Source organism: Microsporum canis, genomic scaffold (assembly GCF_000151145.1).
Source record: "Microsporum canis CBS 113480 supercont1.1 genomic scaffold, whole genome shotgun sequence".
Lineage (NCBI taxonomy): Eukaryota > Fungi > Ascomycota > Eurotiomycetes > Onygenales > Arthrodermataceae > Microsporum > Microsporum canis.
The window spans coordinates 3,368,099-3,392,266 of record NW_003299169.1 but is presented as its reverse complement, the minus strand read 5'-3'; the positions used below and the strand labels follow the sequence as shown (position 1 = coordinate 3,392,266).

Here is a 24,168-nt window from a genome sequence, read left to right as displayed (position 1 = left end):
AGCTGATACTGACTGCTGGATAAGGAAGAACGTCGAAAAGTCTGACATAGAACCGTTCCCGTCCAACTCCGCACCCCATACTCTCCGATATGACAGCCCCTCTGGCAAAAGGTTAGTACTTGTCGAAGGCTCACTGTCTCATAAAGCGTCTCCCCATTGTGTATATGTGGTGTTTGGATGATGTGGTAACAATAGCTTTGGTATTAGGCATTGTGATTACAGTTACAGTCATTGTTGCGGCTGGAATTGCAGCTTATGAGAGTCCAGAGGTAAAAAGATGGCTCGACACATCTCGACGCAAGATAGCTCTTGCTCTACATAGCCTAGGGGACGGTATCAGCCCGGAAAAGCAACGTACATCTTTGAGAGATGACATATCTATGACCGAGGCCACTGGACTAGAGGCTGAAGAAAGACGACGAAAAGCCAGAGAAGAAATCATGAGACGTCATGCTCTGCTGACGGCAAAACGACGTGCTACCTCAGAAGGCAGCATGAGCAGTTTTGATAAACTTGTGGATAGCGAGGGTCGGCTGAAGGATACGAAAGTGTTTGACAGGGAACCCGAGAAGTTAATCTCCAAGTCTTCAGCGATTGACATGCCTGACATGTCGCGGGTAATTCCCGTGAATGTAAAACAAGGCGATCCAAATACTACTTCACAGTCAATGTCCGTGGTTATCCCGAGTATTGATCCAGACCAATGCCGTGCCCTTATAGAGAATGTGCAAATGGGCTCGTCTCGTGCCTCTACGCTAGGCTCAGAGACACCCTCCCACCACCCTTCCGAATCTTTGATAAATTTAACCCCAACGTCTGAATTCCCGGGTACCGACTTCCAAGCTTCCATTCACATAAGTGAACAAGAAATACCCGTACAGGATAACACCGCCCATACAGAGGACGGGGAATCAGATTTTTACTACGCCCATCCGGACCATCACAACCAGGCAGCCTCTCAGTCAGAAAGAGTTATCTTTGATGCAGATGGCACTCACACCCCCACAAGTCAACCTTCATCTGCTCCATCCATTGCTTCAAATCTGAGCCATATAGACAACGATCCTTTCGAGTCAGCCTCGGACGACTCAATTAGTGATCTTGGCCGATCGCGAGAGGAAGTCTACACACCGGTCAGCTGGTCTGAGGTTGGTAGTGTCATCAGTAGCAATGATGGAGGCCACGCTTGAATAGCTTATTTTATTTTATTTTTGAATGGAGAGATATGGGCCAACAACACATATCATTTCATTTACATCTTCGGCACAACATACAGATCCCAGAATCTCTTCATCTCGTGCCAGTTTTCCTCTTTTGTTGGGTTTCAAATATGCTCGGTGTCCTGGATTTAACAGGTGCAAAACTATATAGGATTCTTCTTTATATATTGATAGTAGTTCTGATAGTTGGATTGTAGGTTCGGTCATTCTTTGTATTCGTAGCGTTACTAATAGCATCGGTCTGAATTCAGAATTTATACAAATTACCTCATACAGTACCATATCCTATCGAGTTTTCTTCTTGCCACCTCTCTCGTTTCAAGGAGGCAATGTACTGACCTGGTTGAACCAAGTTTTAACCATGCGAGCCAGCATTATAGATCACCTCTCACCTATGGAATCAAGCGAGCTGGTCGCCTTACCGTAGAAACTACGGCTTAGACCTGCTCTGAACCATGGTCGAACAGCACCTTATCTGGAGGTAATGGCAGAAGGAGCACGCGACCATGTGAAGCATCGTTGGGGAAGACACATAATGACGAAAATACTTACAGAAGACTCATTCTTTCTTTTGCCCATTTATTGTTACTTGTGTATGCCTGGGCCTCCCATGCGAGGACAATTATCGTTTTGAGACATTGATATCCATATACTTATTTCCTGCAACAGCAGGCAGTGCTACCAGGCCACCTCCTAGCAAATGCCTCCAGAAATAGGCGCCGTGCGCTAGTACATCTAGGTGTCTACGGAGCGAAGATGAAGGCTATAAGGGCGTGTTTGTTGTTTGTGCCGTTCTTTATAAGTCATGTTATCATGGCCGTTTCTGAAGCCACAGCGAGTCCAAGGAAGAGGAATCTTGATAAGTATTTCGACGAACCGGGAATGGGTGACACTCTTCGCCATTATGATAGTAGATTCTTCAAAGGAGTAGTGCCGCCGGCAGATCGAATTGAGGGCTTGACGGATATGATTCGAGCGTATTTGCAATTCTTTCAGGAAAACGGACTAGAAACCTGGATAGCCCATGGAACACTACTTGGTTGGTGGTGGAATGGAAAGGTAAGGAAGGACTATAGGTCTATCCATCCGATCCTTTTGTTGGAAGTTGATGAAAAATGCGAGAATCCACAACAAAATAGAGGCTAACCTATTTCTACGTTAACAGATGCTTCCATGGGACTGGGATGTGGATACGCAAGTCAGCTCCGAGACCCTCGAATACCTTGGTGACTATCTTAACCAGACGGTTTATAATTATACTGGGACAATGCCGAGTCACGGAAATAAACGGCAATATCTACTAGATGTCAACCCAGCTTCGAGAGAGAGAGGACGCGGTGACGGCCAAAATATCATTGATGCGCGATGGACGGATATTTCCAGTGGTATCTTTACCGATATCACAGGGATCAGCGAATTAAACCGTGATACAGAGCCTGGAGTGCTAGGTGATAAAAACTTCCACAGGTATCGAGAAGTTGACATCTATCCATTGCGCAAAAGTACATGTGAAGGAGTCCCTGCAAGTGTACCTTTCAATTATATTGATATTCTAGTCACAGAATATGGTAACGCTTCTCTCAGGAGGACTGAGTATGAGAAGTGAGTAGACACTTTCACTACCCGTAGGCTTATGACCAGATGCTAATATGTCGTGGATAGCCATTTCTGGAGTACGAGCCGGCAAGAGTGGGTTCCGGTTTCACCTTAGACAAACCCAAGACGTTCTATAGTGAAAGACTTATATTCAGTTCTTAGAAACCCGGCCAGTGGTGCCAACGAACCTGATTGGGTAGATGTTGGGATTGGATATGGTAGAGCTTGCTGGTACTCAGGATGCTAGTTATATGAAGTAGTCCTGCGACTAGGTATATAGTCAACATCATAGATATTGTTATTTGCGAACTCCCTACATTCCCTTCTCCGCAAGGCACATTTTCATCGTCTTCGTAGATGTTTCTGATATTCTTCCCATTTTAGGCAAAACAAAACCTCGTTTTGAGCCTCGGCAAGCTTAAATCCACTTTAAGTCCGAGTATTACTAAGCAGTCCAGTCCAGCGTTTCTTCAAAGGCTTTCGATATCTTTCTAGTCAACAGCCATGATTACGAGGTCAAGATGAGACTGATTCTCTGTATATATAGCTGATATATTGACTGAGGGAACAGTGGCCCGCACCAAGTACTAGCTTTGTTATGAGAAATCCGCTTAACTAACGCTTACCATGGATCCCAGCGATGTGCAAGCCAGCTCAGACGAGCAGAGCAGTATCACTATAACGGTTCACCATCAAGGAAGCACTCACTCTATATCGCTGCCAAACGACTCGACTCTTCAAGACCTCTCAGATGAGCTTTCAGAGAAACTGTCCATCCCATCACAGAACCAGAAACTGCTTATTTCACCTAAACCAGGCCTGCAAAAGCCTCCGTTTCCGCCGACGCTCCTATCTTCCCTACCTCTACACTCCCCTCGCGGCAAAATAACACTTCTTGGTAGTACCAGTGGAGAAATAGATTCATTAAAGAGACCCGTGTCTTCATCTCCCGCTCGCAAGTCAATAATTAAGCCCGCAAAACCATTTTCGCGCCAACAGCCGTCATCGTCATCACAATATACATTCCATAAGCTACTACCACTTCCATACCTACCCAACCCCGAACGCAGCCTTGCGTTTCTAGCCCGTCTACGTGATGATCCCGGAATTCGCAAGGCGATGGCTCGCCACCAATTCTCAATACCCCTACTTACTGAAATGGACCCAGCCCAACACACGACAATGTCGTCACGTACGCTTGGCCTGAATCGGAATAAAGGGGAGGTGATTGAACTCCGCCTTCGAACGGATGCGTATGATGGATACCGGGACTATAGAACTATACGAAAGACTCTCTGCCATGAGCTAGCGCACTGTGAATTTAGTGATCATGATCGAGATTTTTGGAACTTGACGGGACAGATTGAGAAGGAAGTTGAGAGGGCTGATTATTGGGGAAATAAGGGGCGAAGTGTTAGTGATCAGGAATTTTATAATCCCGTCGATTGGGAGGATATGAACGCCCAAGGGGTTGTGGACCATGGTGGGTGGACCGGAGGTGAGTTTGTTCTCGGTGGTTTATCTGGAAAGCCGAGTAGTTCTGAGAAGGGGCTGAGCAGGCGAGAGATTCTGGCCAACGCAGCCGAAGCAAGAATGGCGAATATGGGGTCTAAGTCTAGTCACCAGGAGCAAACCGGCGACAGCTCTGGGTCTGGCCAGGAGCCAGACAACCCCTGATGAATATATATATACCCACATTAAGAAAGAGAAGAGACGATGGAAAGAACATAATTCATGAATTCTATATCCAACAGGCACCTTTTACATTAAATGAATGAACGAAGAACAATAATCTACTGCTCATTAACAAACAGTCCAGCCATTCCTTGTCCGGTTCCAATGCACATGCTGGTAACCAGGACCTTTGCATTTTGCCTCTTGGCCTCGTTCATGATGGTGCAAACTTGTCTTGTGCCAGTGCAGCCAAGTGGGTGGCCGAGGGCAATAGCTCCTCCACATGGGTTAACCTTAGCATGGTCAAGGCCAAGAGTGTTGATGCAGTAGACGGCCATGGAAGCAAAGGCCTCGTTAATCTCAAAGATATCGATATCTTCCTTGCGTAGGTTGAATTTAGAGAGAAGCTTGGGGATGGCAATAGATGGGCCAATCCCCATGATGCGTGGTGGGACTCCAGCAACAGTAGCACCGACAAATTTGCCGATAATTGGTTGACCGAGTTCTTCAGCCTTGGAGCGCTTCATGAGGAGAACGGCAGCAGCTATTTCATGGTTAGTTTTTGCGGTCTTCAGCATGTGTAGAGGGATACTCACCGCCATCGGTAATCTGACTAGCGTTACCACCGGTAGTTCGAGTGCCCCATTGGGGGAAAGCCGGGCGGATCTTGCTCAATGCTTCATAGGTGGTTCCGTACCTTGGCCCTTCATCCTGAGTAACGGTGACTTGCTTCATTTCTCCGGTCTTAGGATCCTTGACTTTAGTGGTGACCGGAATGATCTCGTCGACAAATTTGCCAGCCTTCTGAGCCACTTCCGCACGACGGAAAGACTCGACCGCATATCGGTCCTGGGCCTCACGAGAGATGTTAAAGTCGGCGCCGACATTCTCGGATGTCTGACCCATAGGCTGAGAGCAGTCTGCCGCATCCTGGTTGGCGAGAACTTCCGGCGCAAACGAGTCAGGCTTTCTAGCGGGTCCCTTGGTCATGGATTCAGCGCCAACAGCAATACCGATCTCAATTGATCCGTTGGAGATTTGGTTGGCGACATCTTGAATAGAGTAGAGGCCGGAGGAGCAGAATCGGCTGACGGCTGAAGCGCCAGAGGTATATGGAATTCCAGCTGCAAGAGATGCAGCGCGAATTATGCTAGATGCGCGCTCGTTGTTGGACTAGTTGTTGGGAGACAAGTTAATAATCGAACAAAACGGTGAGAAATAAGAGAAAAGAAAAGGAAACGGATTCCATACGCATCCCATAACGACATCTTCAATGAGGCTTGGGTCCACTTTAGAGCGAGCAACCACTTCCTTTAAAAGAGAATATACGATATAATCAAGCTCAGTGTCCTTGAAGCTTCCCTTGAAGCCGCGGGCCATAGGCGTTCGTGCCGCAAGGGTGATGACAATGTCGTCCGCATTCTTTTGGGTACTGCTCAGCCATAAATCAGCAACTATTCAAGCCTATGAAGTCAGGTTGAAAACGAGTGCCTACATCTTCTGGACAGCACTGCTTCCGCCGGTAGCAGGCTTAAGCTGAGCTAGTACAGCATTCAATCTTGCAGTAGCCATTTCGACAGGTGCTAATTATATATACCGTAAGATAGAGAAAAGGAGAAGATCGAGAAGAGAACGAAGAAATAAGAAGAAAATGGAATGAGGGGACCTCGGAGCTATAAGTGCAATACGAGGTGGAACTAGTCAAAAACTGGGGTTTAGAACGGGGGACGGTCACTCAGCAAGTAGCTCAGGTATATATGGGCGAAGAGATAGAAGAAGCATATGAATTTGTAGACAGAGACAGAGAGACAGAGACAGAGAGGAAGAACGCGGGCTTGTCAGTTTTGATATTTATATTTCTTATTCTTTGCGAGGAAAAAAAGTTGCCGTGAAAGAGCCGAGGCAATTTCCTCTTTCGGCTACTTTTAAACGCCGAGATAAAGCCGGGGGAGGAGCAAGAGAAGAGAAAAGCGTCTACGTATGTATAAGCTGATGTTACGATGAGTTCTAATAAAATTCCATTCTGCATTCCTCTATCCGTGTAAAGAAAACGTTGTTTAACACTTTTTGACCTTTGTGGTTGTGATCATTATACCCGTCTTTGGCGAGTGGTGAGAGGATGACGTCGATATTAAAGAAAAGAAAAGCAATAGCAAGAAAAGATTCATTGCATTGTAGGGAGATGTGGAACAGATGAAGGGTAGGGTTGCAGAGCCAGGGGAACGGTGGGTTGTGCAGGTAGTATAGAACAGCAGCCTCCAAGAAGTCATGAATGCTAAAGAAAAAAAAGAAAGGTCATCTCATAAACATTTTATCATATGTGTACTTTATTCGACTTCCTCCATCTTGGAGTCACCGTTCGCATCGGCGTCGTCCATGCCGGTGTCACCCTTTATTTCAACCTGTTTCTTTGGGGCGGCTGCTTGCCTTTCTGCCTCAAGCTTGTCGAGATAGCGTTGCACGATAGGCCCAGAAAGGAAACGGAGGTCATCCATCTTAGACATGTAGACGGCCTTGGTGGTATCTTCACCATCTTCATAAAGCCAGTCCTGGAAACTTATATTAGCCAAAGCGGTCCTGCAAACATGAATTATATAATTGAACATACCTCCGTGGCAGTGAGTTTGGCCTTCAGTTTCTCCTTTTCTTCCTCGCTGGCGTGATCGGCGTAGATGCCATCGACCTTATCTCTGAGCTCATAAATGAATGACTCGAGCTCGTTCTTCTTATCCTCGGTGTCGGCGACAAGTTTGTCCTCCATAAACATGGCGTTCTCTTTCTCGGCCAACTTCTCCTTGACGGCAGGGTCAAGCGAGGCAGAACCGATAACAACAGGGAGATCGCCCTTGCGGAGTTGCTTCTTGACCTTGCGCATCTTGGGTTTGGCTTCGGCCTCGCCGTTGGCATCGTCTGTATCCATGGTCTGTTTCCACAGTTTTCTTATGTTAGAAAACACGCTCTTTGTCGTGGGGGATACCGGAAAAGGGATATGAGTTAGCGGCATGGGGGAAACGCCGGCATAAAGGATAAACTTACCTCGCCTTCTTTCTTTTCCTCAGGAATCGGCTCCTCGACCTCAACATCTTCCACGTAGTATCCAGATTCAATGTTCAGAATACCGTGCAAGTTGAGTCTGGCTTTAAGTTTACAGATCATAAAGTCAGAGTTGGGGTCAGCGGTGACACCCTTGACAGAGAAGCGTCCAATCCAGGGGTTGGTCTTGCCGGGGAGCAACTCTGGCTTGGAGTAGCGGGCCTCCAAGTCGAACGGCTGCTTGCGGTAGAAGGTAAGGATCTTGGTGGATGGCATGATATTGCCCTTGTTAAAGACAGTCAAGAGGTGGCCTCATCTGGGATATCAGGGGATTGCTCCCAGGTGAATTCGATAGGGTAGTTAATAACATCGTGCACGGAGAAGTCACGGACACGGAAAACTGGAGACAGGATAGCACAGCTGAAGGCACAGCCACGAGCAACAGCCTCATCCTGGTTAAGGGTGAAGGAGAGCTGTTTGCCGAAGAATTTGCTGATGGCGTCCTTGACCGAAGGGACACGAGTGCATCCACCAACCATCTCGATGCTGTCGATCTCTTCAGGCTTAAGACCGGCCTCGGCGAGAGCCTGCTCGAGAGGGACAGTGATGCGGTCAAGTAGCGGCTGGATCATCTCCTCCAGTTCCTCACGCTTAACCATGGCACGAACATCGACATCGTTCATGATGGACTCGATGCTGATAAGGGCCTGGGCATTGGCGGACAAGATCTTCTTCAGCTTTTCGGCAGCTGCAAAGGTTCGGGTCATTGCCTTGGGGTTCGTCTTGATGTCAATCTTGAACTTCTCCTTGAATTCCTTGGCCAGGTGATCCACGAGGACCTTGTCTAGGGCTCGGCCTCCAAAATGGCGGTCCCAAGCAGTTCCCTTGACGTTGAGCTCTCCCTTCTTGAACTCAACAATGGCACAAGAGTAGTTGCAGTGACCAATGTCGACAAATGCAACACGTCGAGGGGTCTCGCCTTCGGCTGGGAGGTCCAGTTTTGTGATACCATAGCCGAGTGCAATGGCGGTAGTGTCGTTGATAAGGCGCAGCATGTTCAGGCCAGCTATCGAGGCAGAGTCAATGAGTGCACGGCGCTGGGCATCAGTGAACCATGGTGGCACACTGAGCACGACATCAGAAACAGGCAGTTTTAGCTCTGCGGCTGCGGTGGACTTGATCTTTGTGAGGTACATAGCCACGAGTTGGGTGGCAGAAAACTGCTCCTTCTTGCCCATGTAGCTGACCTCGGCACCAGCCTCGCCATTGACGTCTACGAGTTTGGCAGAACAGAATTCCTGTTCCAGCTGGACGTCAGGATCATTGAATTGCCTGCCGACAAGCAGTTTTAAAGAGCCAACGGTGTTCTTCAAGTTGGAAATTTCCTGTGTCTTGGCTGGCTCGCCAATATATCTGCTCTTTGGTCCAAATCCAACGAGGGATGGGGTAGATCGATTGGAAACTTCATTTGTGACCTAAGGGGCTCCGACAAAGAGGAACTTTTAGTCAGTGAGAGATGAACCTAGCATCGACCGGAGATAAAAAACGTACGATATCAATGCCCTTATTCCTAGCAACACCGATCTTAGTGCTAAGAGCACCAAAGTCGATACCGACGACACTCATAGTGGCAGAAGGTACGCTTTAAAATATGTTCACTTCGGGTATCTAAAAAAATCAAACTGGGGCTGGTTAGCAACGACTGCATCCGGAAGAAAGGTAGTGATAATCAACACCAGCCACCATGGAACACAAGTAAAATTCGCAGAGGGATGAAAAAAGACAGAAATAAAAATAAAATATCGACGCGGTTACGGTGTGGTATTTTCCGCTTGATCGGTGTGAAAAGGCCAACGCCACACACAACACGAAGACCCAGACAATATCAATTGCACTCATTCCTCAAATCCATGTCTCTCCCTGCCGTTGGTTTTCCCGTTATAAGCTGGAAGACTGGTGGACGGACGTGGGAGAGGCAAGAGGCCATCGTATCAACGCGAGAGATAACGATGGTCCCCCACCCTCGCATTGCGAAAAGGAGACATAGAAAACGAATATGCGTCCGTAATCCCTTTCTCGATGCCTCTTAAACGAAATTCAGATTTCCAGAAGAGAAGAAGCCAGCGCTAACGTCGGTAGCTGAACCATCTCCCAGATAACCAATATCAAGATAGATATCAAATATGGAGGGGCAACCAAAGAAAGAGGCGGCGGTGGACAAAAGCAGATCCCACTTACTTTTTTTTTTTTTTTAATTCTATTCTCTCTGATCAATCGCCGGTCAAGCTGTCTGTAACGGACACTCAACAGTGTATGCTGAGAGAAGACGCCCTTCTGGTATGAAGATGAGCTTTCTCAAGGGTTGGAAGAAGATGTTTTTTTTTTATGCGGCGGTTTTTCTTCTTTGCTTTGTCGTCACAAGTTTTCACTTTTTTTCACTTTTTTGCTGGCGCTTTAGGCTTGGCAGCACGTGATCGAAGCTTCTGGCTGTCGCTAGAAGGAGGAAGACGAAGATAGAAAAGACGCTGATGGATAGAGATGGATGGAGGATACGTCCTAGGTATACATCTCACATTATTCTAAGTCTACTTTTGAGCAAGCTGGTTACAGCCAAGGAAGAAAAAAAAAAAAAAGAGAAGAAGCTGCTGCGTAAGTCTATTGTCATCTCGTCGTGATATCGTCCGGAGGAGGCTTGGTTAGACGCCTTCGACGTCTGCCCCGTTTCTCTTCCGATGTCCCTTCGTCGTCAGTCTCCAATGCCAGGCTCTCGCGGCGAAGGCTGGCGGAGTCGTGTCTCCTCTCCTCAATGACAGGCCCGTCCGAGTGCCGTCTGGAGAGTGGGCTCCCTGCCGTGCGCGCTCGTCTGGGACGCTCTGGGCTGGCAAAAGGTGCACTCCCCAACGGCCCTTCAGCGGCAGGGAAGTCATAAGATATGCTCCTTAGGCTTGCTGGGGAGCTAAGAGCGGGTGAGCCCGGGCGTTCGCGGCTGGGTGAGACTCCCGTGTCGAACTCGCTCATGGAGAACTCACGGTTGCCGCGGATGCCGCTTCGTCGAGCCATTTCCACCTTCTTCTGGTCCTCTGCATTCATAAACACGTTTCTCCTGTCCTCATCTATGAGATACTCCACACCGCATGGCCAGCCTATCGATGTGGCCCTTGAACCCGATGTGTAGGTAGAATCTAGGGAGAGGCGCGATTCCAATCCACCGTTTGTATAGTGCGTAGGCAGAGTGACTCCGGATGCGTTGGTAGTCTCATAACAGCCATTCGGGCCCAGAACTGGGGCAGCAAAACGACCCTCGGCTACTTCAGGTGGCTGGACTGGAACCGGCTCTTTACCTTCAGCAGTAGGGGGGAATGTGCCCAAGTCTACGTTGAGCTCGTCCCCAGCAGCCTCAGCTTGGTCGGCGGCCTGAGATGGAGATGTATTGTTATCAGCAGCTGCCGCATCAGCTCGCGGACCACCCCATGTTCTCTGGCCGGCAGTGAATATTCCGTTAACCATATAAAGCCAGTTGAAGAATGGGTTCAAAAGAAACATGATCGGGTATAACCAAGCCTTGAATCGGCGAAGCTTTAATCCAAAATAGAACATGAGTAAGTAGTTCAATCCAAGGGAGACGGCAATGAATCCAACAGGAAGATTCTGTATCTTGTTAGACGTGGTTATCACCGAGATGACCATGATAAAGAACAGTAACGCGGTGGTTCTGATTGTGTTCTGCATGAACCTGACAACGCATAGCAGTGGGTATCGGCGCCATAGCCTTGCATCGGTAAGCATGCACACCTCGTTAGTGATAAAACCCAAGAACCAACGCCTTCGCTGTTTCAGTAAGCTTCTGAAAGTTTGCACTGCTTCCGTTTTGCAAAATGCGCTGGTACACATTTGAATCTGGTACCTTTTCCTAGCTCCAATCATAAACAGGTGCGTAAGCCAGCGATCCTCTCCCAGATGACATTTGCCAAAGTCGAAAAGATCGGCACATTGTTCAGCTTTATCGGCAAAGTAATACTTTGCCATCTTCCTGAAGGCAGAGAACCGAAGCATCGTAAGAGCACCGGGAAGACAGGTAACCGCACCACAGCCCGACTCTACAGATCGTTCAAACAGCTGCCCATGGATGTATTCCATATCTTGTAGTAGTGTGATCAGTGTGTTCTTCTGAGTCGTTGATGTGATCACTCCAGTCATCGCCAACATGTTATGCTTGCTTCCTGGTTTGAGCTCCATGTCATACATAAAGTTTTGCAAGCACACACGATCGAGGATACAATCAGAGTCTATGAATAGGACGAATAGGTTGTCATTTTGTATCAGATATTTTGCGTAGACTTTATCAATCAGCCGGAATGTTTGTTTCTGACAATGACGTTTTCCTCCATGTTTGAATCGAGAGAGCGTGATTCTTGCGCCTTTGTAGGTTACATCTATACTGGTTGGATATCTCCTAAGGTTGGGTGGAATGCCGAGATGGCCCGCAACAGCAAGGTATGATTCATCCACTTGGTCACCGTCATATGAGAGGAAGACATGGATGCATTGAGGGGGGTAGTCGCATTCGACGACAGAATTCACAGCTTTGAGTAGGACATCCGGTGCCTCCTTGTAGACTGGCATGACGACAACTGTTTTGGGCGCTGTCTTATCATCGAGAACTTCCTTGATGCGCTTAGTCCTACCAAGTGAGTTCGTAACCAGCCTATAGACGCAGAACAGCCACGGCACGATGAGCAAAACGGCAAATGTCCAAAAGGCAAACCACTGTAGAAAGGATACCAGCCGAGCTGGGAAATACTGTGTTATCGTAGATGGCAGCGGCAGTGTGACGACCATCACTGGAAGAAATATGCCTCTAATCATCCTCGTTAGATGTGAAAACTTCAAGGGCTCTAGGGTGTGAGAACTAACCGTAGCGCAGTAAACGCTACCATCATCACGATTGCGAGAACCCGGACGCTTGTATGCTCTGCTTTCACAAACACTTTATATAGGCAGTATAAGAAGGCCGCAAGCCACAGAAACCATTCCAGAAATGCAGCGAGCATTACAGGCCCAATAATTGCCACATAGATGATCTGAATAAAGATATCATTAACCCATGTACTCGATTCCTAAGAGGTATAGGCGAGGGGGCAGCATACATCCTTGAGAGGCCATACTGTCAACAGTTCGTCGTAGTCTACCATCGTGTAGCGCTGCGGAAATGGCGAATATCCTCCCTCCAAGGGCCCTCAACGGCTAGTTAGCTCGCAGGTGGCGTCAATGTATAGCCCCGTCGTCCCCAAGTAGTTCGGATATCGATACTCGCTTTTGAGATGATTGTGTGGTTCGACCGACGCAGACCTTCAAAGGCTATCCAGAGATTGTGGCCCCAGCTGCAAAAAGTGGGAGGTTTGGCAGAAGTTTCAGTAGAATAAGAAAAGTTATGGGGCCGTTAAAAGATGTATGTTGGTATCTGTATCGCTGTTTATGAAAGGAGTTTGGTGGTGTTGTAGGTGAAGTTCCGCTTCGATGATGTCTCTTTTTGGTATCAACAACGTCCAACGTCGAAAAGAAAAGCCCTTCAAGCCATAGTATTCATCAGAAACAACATTCAAGCCAAACAGCGAAAAGAAGGAAGAAAATAATAAAAGATCCTTAAGAGCTATTCAACTAGGAATACTAGTCACCCTTCTGACCGATGGTATACTCCGGAGCGACAGGCACAAAGACGAAGAAGTATCTCAACGACGAAGCCCGAGGACCAAAGCTGCCAGGCCCGGACCAGAGTCCATCCCTTGAGTTAAATATAAGAGCGAAAGAAAGCGCAGGCCTCGCTGCTGGGGTTGCGACTTTTTAAAAAAGAAAAAGATATCCAGAGGCTAAGTGCATTATAGGTACGATCCGTGGGCAATCGCTATGGAGATGTTTCACTTTCCGCTGGCAGCGTGCCATCGCAGATAAATATGCATCTAGAATGCTAATCAGATCTTTCGCTCTCAGGGTTCCCGTTATGTGACAGGCCGTCTTTTCTCCATAGCCACCCAGGTTGTGGTTTACCGGCTTCAGGATATTATATACAGGGGCCCCGCAACGGCCAGCACATGAACACAGCCAACAAATCATGGGGCCAGGGGGAAGATACAAATATTAATTCGTTATGCATTTGACTTGCAACTGGAAAGATCGAAGCCCGCTTGCCACCAGCCGGTAACGCAAAGTCGCAGGCCATGTCTCAGATCGATCTCGCAGACAGGCCGCATTGGTAAGAAGTCTCTTGGGTGCGGGTTTATTTCTCGTTGGGTTTTGCCGTCTCGATGGACTCTGCCAGCCTGTCAGAAAGCCCAATGATAACAATAGCCAGGTTGCAGTGCATCGCACACGATGCATTGGTCGAGTGTCAATTGCTTGGTTCTAGTCGAGGATTTCCATCAATGTCGCACATGTCGCCGGGCCAATCACCTTCGATACCTTTGAAGGTTTGCATCTCAACGAATGAACGAGTTACTTCTTAATATTTAGGCCCTGACAGACTCCAAACAATTCAATCCCTTTTATCGATAAATAAAGTGGCCAAGGAAAAATACATATTTGTACGGTACTGTAATATACAGCATGAATAATGTAATCTGCACTGAAATATTTGTATTAACGTTACATCACCAAAAAGAAAATCTGTGTGTCATTTTTTTTGCAGCTTTCAAAGCGCGAAGCTTTGCTCTTCTCTATAAAACAACTGGAGAGAGCATTGGGATATCACTTCAGCCAACAAGCAGAAGAGATAAACCATCAAATACATCTATAAAAGGTATTTGCATTCATTTTGATCTATTCTGCATCTTTAGTCTGCTGCACAGGCATTTGCGTGGCTGTGATATCAGTTTTCTTTTTTTTTTTTTCGGGTGGTGTTTGAGCTTCAACTAACTGAACACATCTACTATAGCAGCGCAAGCTCACTTACCCAGGATACAATTAGAATGGCGGAAGAGCAGAAAATAACCGCCGTCACAGAGGCGACCAACCCAAATGCCGCCGCCGAACAGGACGTGAAGGATGTCCTTGCAGAACTCAAGCCGGACGAGGCCAGCAAGCCAGACAGTGCAGACGCTGAAAAAGCGGAAGAAGATAAGATTGTTGAAGCTGCGAAGCTGCTGGGTGAGGAGGCCCTGTCAAGTGAAAAGGCAAAGGAAGCCTCAGGGACTCAGAAGGGACGGGGAAGCGGACGTGGCCGTGGCCGTGGAGGGGTGCGCATTAACTACCGTGACAATATCAAGTCGGATGCTGCCTCCCTAGAGGAGACAGATGATCCGGTCGAGATTAGAAAACAGGTGTGTTCTCCTGTCCCTTGTTGCATTTGATTCCGCTTTTGCTAATTAATATATCTACAGGTTGAATTCTACTTCTCTGACTCCAATCTTCCCATGGACAAATTCCTTCTCTCCAAAGTGGGTGGTAGTGAAAATAAACCCGTCGAGCTCTCGCTTCTCCATTCATTCAAGCGAATGCGCCGCTTCCAGCCTTTCAGTGCCATCGTCGAAGCCCTCAGGACCTCAGAAGTTGTTGAGCTGGTAGATGACGACAAATCTGTCCGCCGGAAGATACCTCTTCCGGATGTTATCAAGGAGACGCCTGATGTCTCTGCCGTTAAGATCTTCGAAGATAAAGCCATGAACCGCAGCATCTACGCCAAAGGTTTCGGTGAAGAGGAGCCCAGCACGCAGTTTGACATTGAGGCCTTCTTCACTCCCTACGGGCCCACAAACGCCGTTCGTCTTCGGCGCGCCATAGACAAGACCTTCAAAGGTAGCGTCTTTGTCGAGTTTGAAACTGAAGACCTTCAGAAGGCATTCTTGGCTCTTGACCCAAAGCCAAAGTGGAAAGGAACCACTGAATTAATGATTAAAAGCAAAAAGCAGTACTGCGACGAGAAGATCAAGGAAATAGAAGCTGGCCGTCTAAAGCCCAGTAGCGGTCGAGGCGGTCGAGGAGGCCGTGGAGGCCGTGGAGGTCGCGGTGCTCGAGGAGCCCGAGGCGGTCGTGGCGGCGGTCGCGGCCGTGGTGATCGAAACAATGGCGACCGCAACGGAGAAAGGGAGGCTCAGGCAAAACGCCCAGAAGCCGAAAAGGATAGCCGGTATGTGCTTAAACTTCTTTTTTTGCAAATCGATGATGTACAATTCGCATAAACGTGTTTCTGACCTTTTTGATATATAGTGGCGTCCCTGTCATTCAGGTCTCTAATAACAAGGCCGAATCACAACAAAACGGCAACTCTAATAGCCAGAAGCGCAGCCGAGAGGACGACTCTGGCGCAAAGGCTGTCGATAACACGGAGGAGAGACCAGCTAAGAAAGTTGATGCCAAAGACAGCTAAACAGTATCCCTGCCTCCTTACCACTCTATTCCTGATTTGCGCATCAGTTTTGCAATTTCAGAACATATGAGGCTAATTTTTAGTTCCATTTGATGTACCTTCTTGCCATGACTTACCTTCCATCATATTGGCGGGCCTGATTTTATATGCATCTCATACTTCATTCTCATTAAACTGGCGTGATGGGATTCAACTTCATTTTTCCAAGTCAAAAAAGCTTACAAAAGAAATACCTGGGTCGGCTTTGGGGTTTCCTCTTCATACATCAATGTATTTGTTTGACCTCTATCTTGTACCTATATGACCTAGGCCTAGTGGCATGCAACTGATACCTTTGTGACTTACAGGTTTAATCGCGAGCGTGTGACTTGGAATGCATTGGGAAACCAAGTAGAAAGGGATGTTCTGTCATCATTAAACAGTATGCTTACTAGCGCTTTTGCGCATAGAAAGCACATCACCATGCCTATGGTATGAAACATGTTAGTAGACGGTGGATAAATGAGAAGCCAGCAACAGAGGAGGAAGCAGCATTACCGTGTCCTTGGAATGAGGCAGAGATATACAACCCAGGTTCTCCGGCAACGTCACCAACCCATGGGAACCCATCAGTGCTATATCCCATAATCCCGGTCCACTCCCGCCGTACTCTACCCTCAGGGTCGTCCTGACCCCAGTTATCGCCGAAGAACTTCTCCGTGCTCCTGGTCAGATATTCACTGATCTCTGGTGCAAGTGTGGTATCATCCGTGGTTCCATATTCAGATAATCCTCGGTCTTTACTTTTAGTAAACCCGCCTCCTATCACGATATCTCCCGCAAACTTGGATCCCTTTGGACGGGGAATCATATAATCGAAGCCGCCAGCGTATATAAAAGAGTATGTGTGAGAGAGGCCATCCGTTGGCATGTTTGCTCCAGGTCGTTGTGCAGTAATATGCCCCTTTAATGGCACAATCCTGCCTTGCAGCTTAGGATACAAGGCAGCTGTATAGCCATTCGTCGCCATAACGGCCTTGGAAGCAAAAAGTCTGCCTCGTGGAGTCGAGATGGCCCAACACTGTTTATCATTGTCCTCTGAAGCTGAAGTGATGCCAGTGACAGGAGTTCCGGTCTGTAGATTTGCACCCTTTTCCAGACACAATCTCAACACCCCGATCACAAATTTATATGTACTGAGACTTCCAGCTTCGTAGGTAATGGCACCAACGGCTCCTTTGCATAGAAACCTTTCCTCTGCATCCTTGCTGCTCCAGAGTGTATACTTGCTAGCAGGGTCGTCCTCCCCCATGGCTTTTCGCATTACATCGATGGCTTGCACCAATTTACCCCAGACCGTTTGGTCGTAGATAATATCCACGGTTTCTAGTTCGCGGCTATCGCAAGAAATGCCATGCTCCCTAGCAAATGCATGAACTTGCTTGATGGTATCGTACTCTAGTCTCGCGATCTTGACTGCTTCGTCTATTCCCACGGCAGCCGCATGTGTAGCAAATGTTATATATGAAGCTGCTTTCGTATGACCACCTAAGTATCGAATCTGATTAGAACAGTTTTTCTCATCTGGAGATGATATGCCTATCTATGAACCATTACGGGTATAAGTACCATTTCGTCCACTGGCACCGCTACACGCTTGTCTGGCTTCTAAAATGACCACTTTTGTATTTGGCGACCGAGCAAGGATATTGTATGCAATGCATGCACCACTAATACCGGAGCCGATGATAACTATATCTGCATCCTGGGGAAGTTCAGCGGTCGAACGAAGGTCAGCGATCTCATCTGGCGGATCCTGCCAGTATGAGATAGTCGGGTTATCTCGTGGAAATGTCACTGGTATCAAGGCTCTTTCTTCCATAGTTGAACAGGTGTATGTCTTTCGGGAATCCTACGCAACTAATATCAGTCAAGGGAAATTGATACAAGCCCGTTATATGGCGGTTGGTAGAAATATGGATGATACAACTATAATATTGTTATACCCAAGATCCAGAACTCCAATAGTTAAGAGATTGATTTGATATATGAAGCCGAGACAAATATTACCAACTGTCACTTCTCCAGACTAGCATAAAGACTCACATCCGTCTCCTTTGTATTAATGATAGCCATTTTGACGGTGGCAGCTCGGCCGCGGTTAGCTAGAGAAAAGGTCGCCTATGCAGCTTCTCGGCGATCCCAGCCTACCAAACAGCTCCTCTACCAAATATTCGCATAGACTTCCCGGGTCATCCTCTAGGGTGAGTTTTTTCTTGTAAAATAAAGAGGTCTTAGAACCAGAATTTCATCTACGGACTATGATGATACCTGCTTTTATTAACACAGCCAGACTCAGGGCTCTACATGGCATTATGTAGTTTATGCCTGCTGGCTTTAGAACACTATTCGTCGCATTTGGCATTTGAAGGGGCGTTGCTATTGCCATCGCATTTGCAATTGATTGCTGGTTATCTGTCTCTAATCCCCCCTTTACTTGTGTTTTATCCGGGTTAAAGCATTGCGTTGATGGACTTGCAATGAGGTATTATAAGGCAGTGAAAATCTTATCATAACACCCTAAATGCTCTATAAGATATCACCATATATTGAACTATTGTTCTTTTCCCTTTCTAGCTTGACTCAAATACTAATGAATACAAGGAAGCCACCTTGATAGGTATCATAGCTATCAACCGTATATTATAAACTGTGACTTATTCTCAAGGGTAGCCACAAGAGGCTACCTACAAACTATTGGGATGCGCCTTATTGTTGTCCAAGCCTCGTAGCCCCTGGGGTAGAATTTCAAACTCCACTGAATCATACATTGGATCAAATATTGCTTCCTTAGATATACCGCACTGTTCATGATGATTCTTGCTATCCTCGTCATCATACTGCGTGCTTCGCTTTGGGTTTCCTGAAGTCCATGATGAGAATACCACCTGCATCTGCCGCAATCGTCCTCGATGATGTGTGGTAGGTATAGAAGTATATTCGCTCCGAATCTCATCTCCCAAGGTATCAAAACTTTCCTGCGAAAATTGTGATGATTGTGATTGTAATGTCGAGTCACTTTCGGTAGTTCTCCGAGTCTCTGCGCTTTTGTCATGGCCAGGGCTGCTTCGGTCATTATGTATAGTTGCATCGTTTTCGCCAAAATCTTTAACGTTGTTGGATATTTTCTTGTTAGAATTTTGGGTATTACTATTCGAATTTTGGCTGATTAATGTCAAACCGTTAATGTCTTGTGGCTGGAATACGCTCTTTGATTTCAAGACTATGCGGCAGCCAATCTGATTAGTCCATATGAGTCCCAATGCGGGAAGTTTAAGTCCTCTTGGAACTCCAAACGAGCCATCCCTAAGGTACGAATGGGGAGCTTGCCCCCATCCAGTGAAAAATGGTTGTTGGTACTCAAGGCTTAGAAGCGTATTGAAGTCCTGGATTTTGCATGTATGAATTTCTTCGTCGTCATGGAAACCTTGCTCTACTTGCGGAGAATTGCATCCCTGCACCAACTTATTTCCTACCGCTTTCGGCTGTTGGTAGGGCTGGGATGCAAGGATAAACGAGGAAGTAGCAGTAGGAGAAAGATTTTCTAACGGGCTAGCAGAGTCATCACGAAGCTCTTCTGGAAAGGAATCATTAAGTGTACTTTCAAAGCCATCAGATATTTGATTAGCCACAACTATGGCAATGCTGTGCCTTACAGCCAAGGCACGAAGGAAGTGACCCAGCTTTTTCAACTGCCATGACCGCTCTAGTAACCCAGATACACTTTCTGTAGAGCTTTCGGCACGGTAATTTGCCGTTATCGAATCAATCACCACAAGGCCTATATCAAAACGTGAAATCGCCACCGGGACCTGATAGTTAATGATATGTTCTTGGGTCTCAAGATCGACAGTAGTGACGGAGAAAACATTATCTAATGAAGGGCGAGGGATATCAGGATGAAGGGACTGGAGAACCGTGTGTTCGTTCAACAGCTGACTCAGTCTGTTTGTGGCGAGGTCTGATTCAGTTGATATATATAGTGCATTTTTGGACAATCCATGAGGTGCGGGAAGCTGGACTGAGAGAAGCAAATGAAGTAGAAATTGAGTCTTGCCGGCGCCACTGCATAGTAAGTTATATCCTTAGCATTGGCTTTCAATCATAACTTAGGCCCCTCGAGCCAGGAATAAGCTGATGGATTCAACCCACCTTTCTCCGGTCACCTCTGTTAGATATCCCGTCGATATGCCCCCAGCAAGAGCAGAATCGAGTATTGGGTCTAGAGTGCTTATTCGCCTTAACAAAGGTGGGCGTGGGACTCTAAATGTTTCATCCTCGGCCACCAAAAGGTGATCTCTTTCTCGGCTAGCACTGCTATTATCATCACGTCCCGACGTCACCTGGCAAGCCTCATTATTCTTGTCTTTCTGTGACCCAGCTCCCAGTCCGAAATCCTGGCGAAGAGCCTCGAGAACATGGGTTGTCAAATGTCGAATATCGGTGACAGGAGCGCGAGAGGCCTTTGCAACCTCGAGGGCATCAAAGAGCAATAGTTCTTTGACTGAGATACCAGCCTTTTCGAGCAGTGGTAGTATGTGAGCGTATTGCTTGATTGGGAAGCTAGGCAGCGTTAGAGATAGGTCCATGGGCAAGCTCAAGAAGTGCGAGGTGGGCGTTTGAGGGCAAGCAACTGTCTTCCCCAGGCTTGCATCCTTCACGTATACGTGACATTCGTGGTTGATGGCGCTCGCCTTGGATGCGTAGATGGCTATGACATCGATTTAAGCTATTTATAACAACCCGGCTTGGCAGGCTAACTATCTTTATCTATTAAAAGTTTTTGGGCTCAAGTAGGGCTTTATAATTGACAAGTCGGTAACTCCATAAGCCCCTCAGAAGCAGCCTTTGCTGTAGTTGAGCCTTGTTGTGCCTCCCACCGTTTAAATTTCATTGGAGAAAAACTCGAATACCCTTTGTATTACTAATGTTGTTAAATGGCCGGATGAGCCGGAGTGTTTATGTTGATATCTCTGACACATCCAACGGAGGACATATTCGTCTTGATTTCCATTCACCTAAATAGCTGAACAACTTGAGAAGCACTGAACAGACGCTACATTGTTCTATCGCTGGCTGAATCAATATAGCTAACAGTTTCACATTATCAACATATTAACTCCTCAACACCTGACTAGATTCGGACAATGAAGACGACCCAAAACAAAAAAAGCCGTAGGAAGAAAGAGGAAGAAAGAAATATGCCGTGACTTCCTTTTCGGCAAACGACTGGCGCGGTAATCAATATAGTGAGTTAACTATATAGCAGAGGAGCGCTGAAATAATGAAATGCGTGTCTATTAAGGTATATACGTCTCCGTCACTCCTTGCAGAGCGGTTTTTTTTCTCGGCATATTCAAAGCTAAAGTGTTGCCTGCCTCAAGCCTCGCTATGTCGTCTAATTTCATGTGCTTTGTCTTATTTTCGGTTGCTGCGGATGCGGCCGTTGAACTTCGTTGTCGGTCATTTCACTTTAATTGCTAACTGGCTTAAGAGTGGCAGGCTTGAGGCCGAGATTGTTACGGTTCCTGAAGAAGAGAACGGCTTTGCCTTCTCCCTTAGCGGTCTCACAGGGCTCAACCCACTGGCAGGTTCGGAAAGAGGTCCACATAGCTCGAATGAAGCCGAGGCTGCCATCTTTTGTGTCAGAGCGATAATGATGGCCCATGACCTTCTTGATGGCTTCAGTGGCTTCATCAGCATTATAAAAGGGGATGGTGCTGACATAGTGGTGGAGAACGTGGGTTTCGATGATGCCGTGCAGGAGTTGGCGGCCGATGAATCCAAATTCACGATCGATAGTAGCAGCGGCTCCACGGGTGAAATTCCATGCCTCAGGTTGATAGTGGGGAAGGGTTGGGTCGGTGTGCTGCAAGAAGGTGATGGCAACTGGCGGTACGTTAGTATGAAATTTGAACTATACGGAGAATGGAGACATGGTGAACATACCGAGCCAGTGGTTAACCCAGAGGTAGGGGATGAAGTACCAGACCAACATGTTGACCCATCCAAATTTGTTTCCGAGAGAGTACAAAATGGATCCAACGATCAGCAGACCCAAATCGCTGAGTAAGATCAATTTGGCGTCCTTGGACTCGTACAAGGGGCTGTTGGGGTTGAAGTGGTTGACACCGCCGAAGAAACCATTTTTCTTACCCTTGCCGCGTCCCTCGCTCTGGCGTTCATGGCAATCGTGGCCGGTAACGTTGGTGATCAAATACATGGGCCATCCAAACAACTGCTGGAGAATCATATCGATCATGGTGTGAATGGGGGTCTCTTCAGTCAGCTCGCTGAGTTCGTGGACCATGCGGCCAACACGCGAAGCATATGCTTCTCTCGTCTTTGGGACGAAGACCATATCACGCTGCATATTTCCAGTTGCCTTGTGGTGTTTTCCATGGGAGATCTTCCAAGAGAAGTACGGCACGAGCAAGGACGAGTGCAAAACCCAGCCAACGGTGTCATTGAAGACCTTGGAAGTCGAAAACGATTGATGGCCACACTCGTGGGCCAGGACCCAGATACCAGTACCAAACAGCCCCTGAATGAAGGTATAAAGGCCCCAGAGGACGAATCGAACCGGTGTTGAGGGCACAGTCTCGGGAGTAACATAATTGTGGAAGATATAGAAGGTAGTGGCAAGACAGGCGATGTCTCTCAAGACATACTGCATACCGCGGAAGCCATCACGCTTGTAGCAATGAGCTGGAATGGCCTCACGGATCTGCTGAATGGTGAAGTTTGGCAGTTCAAACTTGTTGCCATAGGTGTCGACCAGTTTTCCAACTCCGGCGTCCGGCTGGTCTTCTGATTCCGAGGATAAAGAGGTATCAGACGCAGACATATGTGGCGTATCAAGGGGTGAGGCAGAGGCAGAGCTTGACGAGGAGGCTGCGGTCTGCCTGCGCGTGGCTTCTCCAGCTGGAAGGGCTGTGGTAGCCATCTTATAAGTGGAACGAAGGATTCAGCCGTGGATGGAAGAAGGAGTTTAGTCTCTCGTTCCGGGCCAGACAATTAAAGCAATTACACCTGGGAAGTGTTACTGCTGTGAAAGCACTCCGTATGCGCACTGCAACTCGAATGGTTAGTTTTTTTTTATCCGGCTGAATGTTTCACTCTTCTCCTCCCACTTCCGTCTTTAAGATAGGTTCTGCGGTAGGGACGAAAAACGAGAAGTGCAACCGATTGGCGATCAAACTTACATAGAGACAGGCCGGTTGCTGCGAGCGAGGACGAGTGCTAGCGGTATGTCACAGAGAGTTGGAAGTGGTTTGGAGTTTGGATATTTATTATCTGAATACTTTGATATTCTTCCTCTTATCATGGCGAAAAAGAAAAAAAAGCTTTGTCAAGGGAAAAACTTAAGTGGGTTCTTCCCGCCAAGCCGCCTGTATTTTATTTGGTATCGGGTGTTGATACGGGAATACGGAGGGTCGAAGTTACTTGGCCGCAAACCTGGAGACTGTGGCGTTGTGTGTGTGTGACGGAAAGCAGGCTGGAAAAAAACAACGCCCTGCACTCCGTCCACTGATATTTTATATATATCACGTAAAAGTCGAATTATCAGGAAATTTGTCTTGTGCTATGCTGTACTTCGTATTATGTACTGAAAACCGGTATGGGCAATACAGGCACGGATGTTTAATCTAACAACAGGCAAACCTTGTTTTTACCTCCAGCAAACTCTTTTCGTCCAATCCAGTCACGAGCCAAGCGGTGCGTTTTTTTCTCTTTCTTGCTTATTCGTTATCAACCGCGGTACCGCAGCGGACGAAAGAAAGAGAGCATCCGGAATAGAGAAAAAAGACTCTTCCTACCTACAACGCCTCTTGCGATGATTCTTTATCCTCGAATGTAAACACCAAACTTCACCTGTTGTCGAAGTAACCTTTTGCCTCACCGCTCTCTGCCCCGCTAAAAAGGGGGCGTTAGCTTAGTCATCCCGGGCGGTCTGATAAGATATTGTATCTGAAATACCATATTACCGGTCAAATTTGCTGAGAGACATACGGTAATTGTGTATGGTGGTGTATGATGGTGTATGAGGCCAAAAAATCAGTCTATGGTAGCAGCTCTGATTGGTTTACTCTTGTACTGTTGGGTTGTACTGCAAATACGGCGCGTGTTTTATTCAACAAAAAGCGGTGGCCAGACCTAACATGTGCCGAAAAATAAAATAAAAAAGAAAAATATGGGATCACCGGAAAAGGGCCAATGGGCATTTCGTGTTTGCGCATCATTTTA

At 47.2% G+C, this 24,168-nt stretch overlaps 10 protein-coding genes across 10 annotated transcripts; 4 read left to right on the top strand and 6 right to left on the bottom strand.

Annotated features, from left to right (window-relative positions):
• Window positions 1-89: 89 nt before the first annotated feature.
• On the top strand, window positions 90-1,190 carry MCYG_01244 (conserved hypothetical protein; the record flags this gene model as incomplete). Its single annotated transcript, XM_002851094.1, has 2 exons — window positions 90-111; window positions 208-1,190. 2 exons carry the CDS (start codon window positions 90-92, stop codon window positions 1,188-1,190), a joined length of 1,005 nt encoding a protein of 334 aa, XP_002851140.1.
• Window positions 1,191-1,976: 786 nt separating this feature from the next.
• On the top strand, window positions 1,977-3,063 carry MCYG_01243 (conserved hypothetical protein; the record flags this gene model as incomplete). Its single annotated transcript, XM_002851093.1, has 4 exons — window positions 1,977-2,279; window positions 2,386-2,822; window positions 2,883-2,909; window positions 2,979-3,063. The coding sequence occupies 4 exons, from the start codon at window positions 1,977-1,979 to the stop codon at window positions 3,061-3,063; spliced, it is 852 nt and encodes a 283-aa protein (XP_002851139.1).
• A 380-nt stretch (window positions 3,064-3,443) lies between these two features.
• On the top strand, window positions 3,444-4,493 carry MCYG_01242 (ubiquitin/metalloprotease fusion protein; the record flags this gene model as incomplete). Its single annotated transcript, XM_002851092.1, has 1 exon — window positions 3,444-4,493. The coding sequence occupies one exon, from the start codon at window positions 3,444-3,446 to the stop codon at window positions 4,491-4,493; it is 1,050 nt and encodes a 349-aa protein (XP_002851138.1).
• Window positions 4,494-4,609: 116 nt separating this feature from the next.
• On the bottom strand, window positions 4,610-6,080 carry MCYG_01241 (3-ketoacyl-CoA thiolase; the record flags this gene model as incomplete). Its single annotated transcript, XM_002851091.1, has 4 exons — window positions 4,610-5,034; window positions 5,087-5,663; window positions 5,742-5,922; window positions 5,986-6,080. 4 exons carry the CDS (start codon window positions 6,060-6,062, stop codon window positions 4,610-4,612), a joined length of 1,260 nt encoding a protein of 419 aa, XP_002851137.1.
• Window positions 6,081-6,817: 737 nt separating this feature from the next.
• On the bottom strand, window positions 6,818-9,149 carry MCYG_01240 (heat shock protein 70; the record flags this gene model as incomplete). Its single annotated transcript, XM_002851090.1, has 5 exons — window positions 6,818-7,039; window positions 7,099-7,413; window positions 7,527-7,808; window positions 7,892-8,998; window positions 9,075-9,149. 5 exons carry the CDS (start codon window positions 9,147-9,149, stop codon window positions 6,818-6,820), a joined length of 2,001 nt encoding a protein of 666 aa, XP_002851136.1.
• Window positions 9,150-10,184: 1,035 nt separating this feature from the next.
• MCYG_01239 (chitin synthase D) lies at window positions 10,185-12,715 on the bottom strand (the record flags this gene model as incomplete). The annotated part of the gene is made up of 3 exons (XM_002851089.1): window positions 10,185-12,228; window positions 12,438-12,604; window positions 12,671-12,715. 3 exons carry the CDS (start codon window positions 12,713-12,715, stop codon window positions 10,185-10,187), a joined length of 2,256 nt encoding a protein of 751 aa, XP_002851135.1.
• A 1,741-nt stretch (window positions 12,716-14,456) lies between these two features.
• MCYG_01238 (lupus La protein) lies at window positions 14,457-15,882 on the top strand (the record flags this gene model as incomplete). Its single annotated transcript, XM_002851088.1, has 3 exons — window positions 14,457-14,836; window positions 14,897-15,642; window positions 15,723-15,882. 3 exons carry the CDS (start codon window positions 14,486-14,488, stop codon window positions 15,880-15,882), a joined length of 1,257 nt encoding a protein of 418 aa, XP_002851134.1.
• Window positions 15,883-16,348: 466 nt separating this feature from the next.
• Window positions 16,349-17,997, bottom strand: MCYG_01237 (conserved hypothetical protein; the record flags this gene model as incomplete). Its single annotated transcript, XM_002851087.1, has 3 exons — window positions 16,349-17,346; window positions 17,491-17,773; window positions 17,968-17,997. The coding sequence occupies 3 exons, from the start codon at window positions 17,995-17,997 to the stop codon at window positions 16,349-16,351; spliced, it is 1,311 nt and encodes a 436-aa protein (XP_002851133.1).
• Window positions 17,998-18,608: 611 nt separating this feature from the next.
• Window positions 18,609-20,510, bottom strand: MCYG_01236 (DNA repair protein RAD57; the record flags this gene model as incomplete). The annotated part of the gene is made up of 2 exons (XM_002851086.1): window positions 18,609-19,986; window positions 20,074-20,510. The coding sequence occupies 2 exons, from the start codon at window positions 20,508-20,510 to the stop codon at window positions 18,609-18,611; spliced, it is 1,815 nt and encodes a 604-aa protein (XP_002851132.1).
• An 884-nt stretch (window positions 20,511-21,394) lies between these two features.
• MCYG_01235 (Delta(12) fatty acid desaturase) lies at window positions 21,395-22,867 on the bottom strand (the record flags this gene model as incomplete). Its single annotated transcript, XM_002851085.1, has 2 exons — window positions 21,395-21,810; window positions 21,871-22,867. 2 exons carry the CDS (start codon window positions 22,865-22,867, stop codon window positions 21,395-21,397), a joined length of 1,413 nt encoding a protein of 470 aa, XP_002851131.1.
• Between the last annotated feature and the right edge of the window lie 1,301 nt (window positions 22,868-24,168).